This window comes from Argopecten irradians, chromosome 8 (genome assembly GCF_041381155.1).
Source record: "Argopecten irradians isolate NY chromosome 8, Ai_NY, whole genome shotgun sequence".
NCBI classification, from domain to species: domain Eukaryota; kingdom Metazoa; phylum Mollusca; class Bivalvia; order Pectinida; family Pectinidae; genus Argopecten; species Argopecten irradians.
Genome location: NC_091141.1, coordinates 2,716,818 through 2,727,310, shown reverse-complemented (window position 1 = coordinate 2,727,310; position 10,493 = coordinate 2,716,818). Strand labels below are relative to the sequence as shown.

Here is a 10,493-nt window from a genome sequence, read left to right as displayed (position 1 = left end):
TTTTGATAATTTGTTGTGTTGCGGTAATGAGCGCTACATTAACAGGTCTATTTTTAGTATCTTGTCGGGTATTTGTAAAAGTAATTGTTTCATTTTTAGTATACATGTATGTAAATGATCAACAATTTAGTGACATTTAATTTGTAATGTCGGGATTATACGTTCTGTGAAAAGAGTAATCTTAGACGAATCGTTGCCGTAATGATTGAAACATGTGACACATTACTTTGAAACATTAAACGTGCTGATAAAAACATCACAAAAAAGTTATACCTTTCTTCGGGCACCAAAACCACAAAAAGCGTACCTGTCTTCAGGAATCAAGAAACAGAAACAAGATCTATATTTCTTTAGACACCAAACTCAACAAAAAGAAATACAATTTAGGCAAAAAACAAAACAAAAATTAAAAAAAAAGTAATACCTTTCTTTAGGCATCAAAAAGCACAAAAATACATACAAAAAGCTACATCTTTCTTTAGGCTTCAAAAGTTTACATACGGTATATAATAATGGTGATCATATTAATTACAAGTAACCCTAGAACGAATATACGTACCCGGCCTACTATACCTTTCGGCCTAAAGACGAAACCTTTTGCTGTCTATAAGTCTTTTGAGCTACAATATTGCAGCTAGCGTAACCCATCTATGTACAAGTTGATGCACTTGTAATACAGAGAATACTTCTTTAGTAACGCTGAATATATTTGAAACTCTAGTCCATTCGAAAACTCTAATCTATGCAATGCAGGTAACACAATGGACAAATGTCTATTGTGTTACATTTGTCCATGGTGTTCAATAACTATCCATAGTGCTACCAGGACAGGAATATTGCGAAATGACAAGTTTAAGATGATATAGAGGAAGTTAGCGATAAAAAGGATATTTGATATGATTGAATGCCAAGACACACGATATGAATAGAACTAACAGATAGGTGGGGTCTCTGTAAATTGAGTTATATCCCTTCAAACGTTAACTTTATAGACGAGCGGCTTATGGAATCTGAAAGAACTTCAGGAGGTAGAAATATGAAAATCATTTATTTATTAATTAGGACTTTTGGTGTTTGTATAAAATGTCTAAGTGACTTGAATACGCTTCTTTAATGTAGCACAGAAAATGCAATTTTTTGTGATTTTGATCAACTTCATATTGCAAATAGTTTAAATTAACTAGACTAAGTACTATCGTAACTCTTTTTTATATTCAGTGTATTAGAGAACAAGATGAATCGATATCATGCAAGGTAAAAGAAGTATGATACATCATGATTTGAGACATGACATACGAACTAACGCCTCGAAAAGCATGCCACATAGTGTCATTGCTGTTGAATATTTTACTGGTCAGATCAATCAATATCTCCATTGCTATTTGAACAAGTGTGTGGTGAGTGTATGTGTTTTGGGAGACTGATGTATATTACTGATTTCCTATGGGCTCTGTGATATAGCGGAATCCCACTGAAGCATGTCACTGAATGTATCTAATACTACCGTATCCGTATCAATGCAAAACCCTTAACGACATCAGAAAGGTTTTATAATGGATTGGCTAACTTGTTTTGTTTTCCCTTTTCAGAAAGATAGTTTACATGTACGTTAATCAATTTTGAACACATTTAAGATCAATGGAGCGTTCGCCATTAGCCCTCCTGGTTTTACACTAACTAACCTGATGTCCTCAATTCAGACCACCATGGACAATACACTCATCATCAGGTTGATCGATTCGTTATACAGGTGTAGTTCATGACCGTTAGTACGCTTTGTTGTATTTATTTATACATAATCGATGATAACGGACGCTCCCAGTGATGAAATAAAAAACCTAGTGTCCCATTGAAAAAAGTATTACAACATGACCGCGACCTGTTTATTCAAAACCGAATCACGTAAATCACAACCCTTTCACATTGCTGGACCCTACGAACTGATGACATTTTCCGTATAGTTCCGTATCAGAATACAAAGGCATGTCACCCTGTACATCAGGTAAATTTCAGGTCAAATTCAGGTGAATTTTTCAGGTCAAATTTACCTGAAAAGAGCAAAAAAGTCATTTCACGTGAATACGTTGAGCTGAAATTGACCTGAAATTCATATGTATTTCACATGAAGAATTGTTCAGGTTTATTTCAGGTGATATTGACCTGACAATTTCTTCATGTGAAATTGGCCTCAATTTCAGGTTAAGATTTTCCCTTGTTAAATTGATTGACCTTAAGATGCACGTGTATGTTACCTCCGTATTCAAAGAAAAAAAAGATCAAACGTTAACACATCTTTTGTATTGTGATGGTAAACGTTTACACAGTATATGCGCTGGTTGTAGTAAAACGTAACTCAGAACAGGTTGGAAACACAGGGGGCCAACTCAATGAAAATGGATGTTGTCATACATTTTTTTTTTGTATTTGGTGGATGGACTGATGAGTATATATGACAGTCATGTATTTTTTTTTAAAAAAAATACGAGATTTGAAAAATTATAGTAGGCCTAAATATCCCGATTTTTTAATAATTTTTCAAATGTGTAAATAATTATTGGAAATAACATTAGAAACAATAAGGAAATTAAAAGTCGGTGCGTTGAAATAGGTAGTTCAAATCAGATCATACAAACGTCATCAAGAACGTTTTTGTAAACTTCTGATTATTGTGCTATTATTTTATTACGACATACTTTCTTTTTATAATTTTCATATTTTTTTTATTTACCTATTCGTCCATTTCAAGATATGACACAAGTTTGATAGCAAATAAAATTTCAAATAATCAAGAAATTTAACCAAGAATCTTTTTAATACCAGTAGCTTGTTCCTGAGTTTTAATGTAAGTCGCCGCCATGACTACCTAAATATTTATCCCGGTTTTAGAGTAGAGGTTAATACGGTCAAAGCTTACAACTGAAACAAGTACATGTATATGTAATTTATCAGCCTTGAAGACTTCAACCTAATCTGATATCATACTACAGACAAAGACGTTCTAATTTCAATCTCATAGATATGTCAATAAATCGTTATTAGGTACTAATTTCCCGAAATAGATAACTCCCATCTATTTGTTTGTACCCGCCTGTAAATTTGTACTCGGGTATATCCGTCACTGTGTTTAGTCAATGTCAACAACGTTAATGGGAGTTACTCACCAAAAAACAACTGAGTAAATCGTGCATGTACTCCCATAGATGCGTCTAATCTGTTAATTGATTAACAAACAATTTTTATTCATAATAGTTGTGTGAGTTTATCGAGCATTATCGCAGGTTAAAAGTTCATCGATTTTTATCACACTATTTTTATTTGCCTCAAATTGAATTCTAAGAATATTTAAGCATTGATGTCACTATTTTTTAATTTTATCGGGGTATGAAAAAAAAATTTGTTTGCAAACTGTGTGAATCCGCGTAGCGGATTCTCACAAAAGTTTGCAAACAATTTTTTTTTCATAACCCGATAAAATTAAAAAATAGTGACATCAATACTTATAATTAATTTTATACTCTATTTGATAAAATGAAGTATGTTTAAATGTAACATTATAGTGGTTTTTCAAGGGATTCTTTTTTCCGAATCAATACGCAACGTCAATGTCTCTATTGTGACGTCACGAAAACGTCGGGTTTTCGCGCCATTCTCGGATTTTTTTTTTCATAGTGGTATGCAAAAAAAATATTGACCAATCAGAAAGCCAGATTTGGTATGAAAACAAAGAAAAATTAATTATACGTGTATATTTGATGACAATTTAAACTTCTCAGAATGCTAGTAAAATATCAATTGATATAGATAGTACTATGCTGTGACAAAAATGTGTAATGTCGTTCTATCTAATTGATGGATGTCTAATTGTAATATGTCTATTGTCATTTGACGAGGAAATCGATATTGGTAATAACTCGACCAACACGTATTGACCGTTGAATTGTTGACACAGATTAATTATGATGATGTAGGTTGTATCCCCCATTAAATACATTGAATGAGGTCTACTATTACCATCGTTTCATTCCAGGCTCACAACAAACGACAATCGCTGTTCCAATGCGACACAAAGTTTAACCTGAAAAGGAATTTGACAAATACAAGACGAAGCTATATTGATTCTGGAAGATGGCGTTCAACATAGTTTCATCTATCGGATGTACACAGTTTGTACTCCTGTTGTTAAACTATGCCTGTGTTGGAGTAATATGTGATAATTCTACATATAAGACCAATCTTTACGTTGACCTCCTCACTGGGTACAACTCTGGTGTTCTCCCTGGTCGTCAGTACTCAAGTCAACTTCTCAACATCAACATGAGCTTCCGGATCGGACAAATCCAAAGTTTCGACGAAATCACTGGCGAATTCACCATTGTCGGCTTGTTGGTTGTGTCTTGGCAAGACGAGAGATTAGAATGGTCTCCAGCAAATTATAACGGCTTAGCATTTACCCATTTCAAACAGAAAGAAATTTGGACACCACCATTCATACTTGGTCAGAGTTTCGATGGCATTGAATTAATTGGCAATGACGAAATGCACTTCAATGTGCTCTACACTGGTGTTGTCAACTGGAATGTTCCCGTGAAATTATCTTCCTCGTGTGACGCCGATGTCACCTATTACCCATTTGACCAACAATTCTGCAGTGTTACCTTGTTACCATGGGGGTACACTACTAACCTTATCAAGATCAACGCTATTGGCTCACCAGTCGATGCGACGCAGTACACGGAGAGCCCAATTTGGGACCTTGTCAGCGCAACTCAGCAGTCTGTCGAAGATCCAGTTCTTGCTTTTACAATGGAAATAAAGTTCAAGAGAAAACCTTTATTTTTCGTGATGAATTTCCTACTTCCGACCATTCTTATGTGTTTCATCAATATGTTTGCTTTCCTCCTTCCAGCTGAGTCCGGTGAGCGTGTTGGCTTCTGTATAACCGTGTTGCTGGCCATCGCAGTGTTCCTGTCGATCGTGTCCAGTGCCCTGCCTCAGACGTCCTCCCCACAGATGGCACTGCTGTGCTACCTTCTAGTCGTGCATATCACACTGAGCCTAATGACACTGGCCTGCACGGTATGCGGACTGCGGTTTTACTTCAGATCCGACCAAGAGCAAGTTCCACAGTGGATGGCTAAACTGACTCGTTTAGTCGAGGCTGAACGTAGTCTTAACGTGAGCAAATCCAGGGTGTCACCAGACATTTCATCTTCTGTGAAAAATATAAAACCTGAGGATTTAGAACAGGACGAAGATCAGAATGTCATCACTGATGTGTCATGGAAGCAAGTCAGCGCCGTTTTCGACAGAGCCTGTTTTGTGGTCTTCGTTGTGTTGGCTTTGGTGTGTAACATAGCCTTTATGGTTGTTTTAGCATGCTCTTGAATGTCATATCATCATCGTCACACTTCTGTGCCACCATTCGCTACAATTATAATGTTTCAAATTTGGTTAATTTTTTAATCGGTCCCTTACTGTCATTTGATCTTCATAAGCTTGGACCATCGGCTAATGTAGGTCAAAATTAGGTTAGTTTGACCTCTACTTTGACCTTCACCTTGTTACTCCAGTAATTCAAAGTTTCCATTGAGCCTGTCTGCTGTCATATTATCACACAACTTTTGTATAACGAGGTCCCTAAGCTTTATATAGGGTAAGATGTATGACATCATTTTCGATCGTAAACCTTCATTTTATGTGAAAGTTGATGTATATGGGCTAAACCCATTTAAAATGAATAATAAAAAAATGAGTTCCAAGAAAATATAAAACAGCCATAGTTAATGGGTGTATGAACACTTCCCTGACTGTTATCCCGTGACTTCACCCATGTAATTAGAACATTTATCGTTGGGCCAGGAAAGATACTTTTATTGTATAAGGATATGAACAATACGTGGCATCTCTATTTGTGCTTGCTGACTTTAAGATATTTCAGTGTGTAGGTTCTGTTAGTTATCGATAAAATCTGTATTTTATACTTTTTCACATAATCCTCCAGACATCCAGTGATTTCGCACGTGTTATATTTTTGCATATGTCACTAGTGTAATAGGACCTGGAGCAATTCATTGGCTGGAAATTCATTGTGACGTCAGACAGAAACAAAAAATGACGTCAGGGAAAATGACGTGACGTCAGGATTACGAAGACAGCGGGAGAAAATGGCGGCCTTTGCTGGATTTTCGGAATACATTATGACGTGAAATTCTTTGTTATGTAGGTATTTGGAGTTATGTGATAAAAAGTATCTTGAATTTGTGTTAATTTCACATGAAATTTTATGAAACTCGTCTCGAAGTTTTAATTTTTGCTCGTCAAGGCTCGCAAAAATAAAAACTTCTTAGACTCGTTTCATAAAATCTCATATGACATGAACACTCATGTAAGATCCTATTGGTATCAATTTTATATGCCGCCGTTTTAAACTATCTTGATAGAATTTTAGTCACCAATGTTCGCAAAAATGATAATCAACATCCTTTTAATAAAACTTTCATAAAATCTCATAAGATATAAACCGTTACTTTGATCTTATATTTATCGAACGACAAATGAATGGACGTGCAATATATCACATGATTTACCTGGACCTGATGTTTGGATCACATGATTGGCATTTGCATGATGCATCTTCATTTAACATAATTTGCAAACGTATGTTTGAAAACATTTAAGAACTGTGTGAACATTATGTTGAATATAGACTGAAAACAATTATTTTTTTTATTGGCATTATTTGACCCAGGTGAATGAGAGTTGTCTCCCTGTAATTATTTGACTTCCGAATCTTACACTCACACTTAACAATTTAAGCTTCTAATACTCTAGATTTTACCTGTGAAAACAGTAAATTCATATAATACCATCGACACAATTTCATGTTGTCATGCATGATGGAATGCTAGGAAAGTATGGATAATATATACATCTGTATCCTAAAAAAATGTTGTGTTTCATGTCAACACATTTTTCAGGTTTGTAAATCTTCATTTTATAAATGTGCTCTGATGAGCACCAGATTACCTGAAAAGTAGTAGACAGAGAATTTATGTTTTGATCGAAATGTGATAACGGTTTTAAATATATACATTTGTATGTAATGTGCGCAGTGGATTTATTAGCATGACAAGCCAAAACTTACCTGATTTGCATTGATGGTTTGACATTATGCATCAATTATGTTGTAAAATTTGGCTTAATTAATGGCAGTTATACTTACAGCGTATACAAACCTTTCAGACAAGGTTTACATAGGAGAGAACATTTAAAGTTTTAATTCGATTCAGTGTAAACGTAATTATTAAGTGCAATCAATTTTTAGCGTAAATGCAAAAGACTGACAAATATGATTAATTAGTGTGGATATAAATTAGCGCAATTCGGTGGTTAAATATACCGGAAATATCCTTTTTACCAAATGTAGATCTTTACATGAAGTAGCGCATATAATATAACTGCCGCTAAATAAGTACGTTTATAGTAACTCATTTTCTATTATTATTATTATTAATAATGCATTCAGAATTTGTGAACGATTTGATATTGCTAAAGTATACAACAAGAAAAAAGGCATAGTGAAGTATACGTATGCAAAAGAGTGAAATGATATAGATATATATTAATTGGGAAACTCCCTGTAAACACTACATAGTTTCACAAATATCGTAATTATTTATTGTAATTGTCTGCAATATTCTATCACAGTATAATATTTACCGAATTCTTATACAAAGGAATATGGTCGTAATGTACAATCAAACATTATAGATTTAGGGAGAAAATAAAAATGTAAATGTGTTCTCGGAGAATAGATCAATGAGTTCTGGCAGAATAAGTGTTCTTTGTCACATTTACACATCAATGTCATACAGATTGAGTTTTAAGGATTTTTCTGGATAATTTTATATTAATAGAATCTTACATGGGTCTATCAAGTGGACAGGGATATCTACCCGAGGCTTGGTGAGAGTTGATGGTCAAAATCTTTCACGAAGTTTGAGATATCCCTGTCCACCTGACTAGCCCAAGTAAGATTTTTTTTTTCATATTCGTGGGGTTTTTAATTTCGCTCAATACGCGGATTCATCCGAATTCACGAATTTCGATGTCTCGCAAAACTCATGGTTTTAAGATGCTATAGAAACACCACGAAAACGTTACAAACGCGGAATTTGATGTCAGCGAAAATTAAAGTACAAATACAGTATGTCAATGGTATTTTGGCGATTTCATGGATCTTAATCGTTAAAATTATACATCTATGTTCGCACGCTGCATGATTGACAACAGTTTTCTGCAGTGAAAATTGAATGAGATATATCTTTAACAACTCTACAGTATGCAAAAATGAAAAATTAACAATTTGGATACCAAAACCACCACTGTTGATAAAAAGTTCAGAAACACATTTATTATTTCTCTTTTGACATATAATATAAACTCATACTTTGATGCTGGTATCAACATTTTCAACGAAAATCTTTACATTAGGTCAATACTTTCGCTTTGGTTATGTCGCTTCCGGAATGCATTTCTTAAAATCGTCAAAATCTTACTAAGGTATTCATTTCTACAGTTTGTAAAATGGCGGAAGTTAACTTTAGAATATTTTTTTTAATGGAAGTGTAAAACGAGACATGCGCCAGACGGCAAAAGAGCGAAATGAATATTCACTGCTACATTGATTACATAGTAAATCATCTTAGACCTTCGCTATATGTTATGGTGTTGTTATTGTTTTAGAAACATTTAAATTTTGTTTCAGAAAGGCAATGAGCCATTAAGGACAGAAAATTTAAAGACGTTAAAAATTGATTTTAAACATGTTTAGTTAAATCAATTACATAACTGAAAAAAAAAAAAAAAAAAAAAACCCACTTCACTTTGGTTAGATGTCACTTATTCAACAAGGAAAAAAATGTTCAGCAGTTCCCACCTATTTACAAATTAAGTAACCGATTTTTTATGTGTATATGTAGGATTTTCTCTCTCTCATACTGACTGTATTACATGGCTACCCATGCAATATATAGCCTCGTGATGTCATAGCGTCAACAGATATTACCATTTCCTCGGTCAAATCTTAATATTTTCTCAGAAACTAAGCTGGGTTTACTATAAAAGATACAAACAACAGGATTAGCGTTGTAAATCCTGTTATTTCCATGTACGGATAATTGACTTAGAATCGCGTTTTTTTCGAACTTATTTCAAAATGGAGGGATATCATAGATGAACGATTGCAATCAAATGCCGAGGTATGAGAGAAAAATACTTTTTCATATATTTTCATTTATGAATATGAAGGATAGGGATATTCTACCCTCAGGAATACAAAATAGCAAGTGAACCTTTTGTGAACCTTGGGTAAAAAATCCCTATCATTCATATCCAAATATGATATATGAGAAGACATCAGCGTTGTTTAACTTTAACTGGCTTTTTAAAGATGCTCCACCGCCGACAGAGGATAAATGATGTTCATCATTTGAACAATAACTGGTATTTAATCGTGGATACATATGTCTAATTAACACAAAAAATAATATAAAATAATTTATTTCGCCTTTTGTGCATGCGCAATCAGTACTTCATTCCATATAGGATATAGTGACACGGAATTTTTTCGGGGTGCAATTAATTATTTTTCATATCTTTAACTTGAAGTAAAATTAGGAGCTCAAACTTTTCAATGGTGGTAATGGTGTAAAGTAAGTAACTTTTGTAGCTGAAGAAAAACACTAAATCGTCTGCTTCTGTTTTTGATAGTGAAAAATTACCATTTGTCAGCGGTGGAGCATCTTTAAAATAACACTTTAAATTTTATAAGTACTCATGAATCTGCCCTCGTGGATTGTTATCACTACATATATGTTCATTTTGTGTATCTTTTATTCACCATATGTTTGTATGTACATACATTTATCTATATTTATTACTTTTATCTGTTTAAGTTTCTTAATAATATGTGGTAAAAGGATTTTTCTAGTGCGGAAGATTCGTTTTTTTTATGTATCAGGGACAGGAATTTATATAAGGCCAAAAAAAAAATTATCACACACAAAATATACATGTATATATTTATGTCTATTTGTGGTTACATTGGCAAAAAATAGGGTCGGTAGGTCGGGGATTTTTTAAAGTGTCTTTCACGCTATGTAATGGCCGGAACCGGAGACTGAGACCGAAATTCCGATTTTAAAAAAAAATTGTCGAAAAGTGGGGGGAAAAAGTAGGGTCAGGGGTAAAAACTAGGGTCGGTCGGTAACCCTAAACGGACATATTTTTTGGCCTAAGCCTTATACTTGTTTTCAAATTCCCAAATATTCTATATTTCGTTTGTACTGATATTGTGTATCGATATGTGAATAACTACTGTTTAAACTAAATAGTGTATAGGTATTATACAACGATCTTGTTTTAATATTACCTAATGCAGTGCCTTTAAAATGTAACTGTCAATCATACAGCTACTACAGAACCATTTATCA

The 10,493-nt window shown here is 33.9% G+C and overlaps 1 protein-coding gene across 1 annotated transcript; it reads left to right on the top strand.

The window, feature by feature from the left end:
- Window positions 1-4,071: 4,071 nt before the first annotated feature.
- On the top strand, window positions 4,072-7,458 carry LOC138329091 (acetylcholine receptor subunit beta-type lev-1-like). Its single transcript, XM_069275834.1, has one exon. The coding sequence runs from the start codon at window positions 4,126-4,128 to the stop codon at window positions 5,383-5,385; it is 1,260 nt and encodes a 419-aa protein (XP_069131935.1). The 5' UTR covers window positions 4,072-4,125; the 3' UTR covers window positions 5,386-7,458.
- Window positions 7,459-10,493: the final 3,035 nt, after the last annotated feature.

Excerpts from the sequence above, each read along its gene's own strand:
- LOC138329091 (XM_069275834.1), top strand. The coding sequence starts at position 4,126 with ATGGCGTTCAACATAGTTTCATCTATCGGATGTACACAGTTTGTACTC.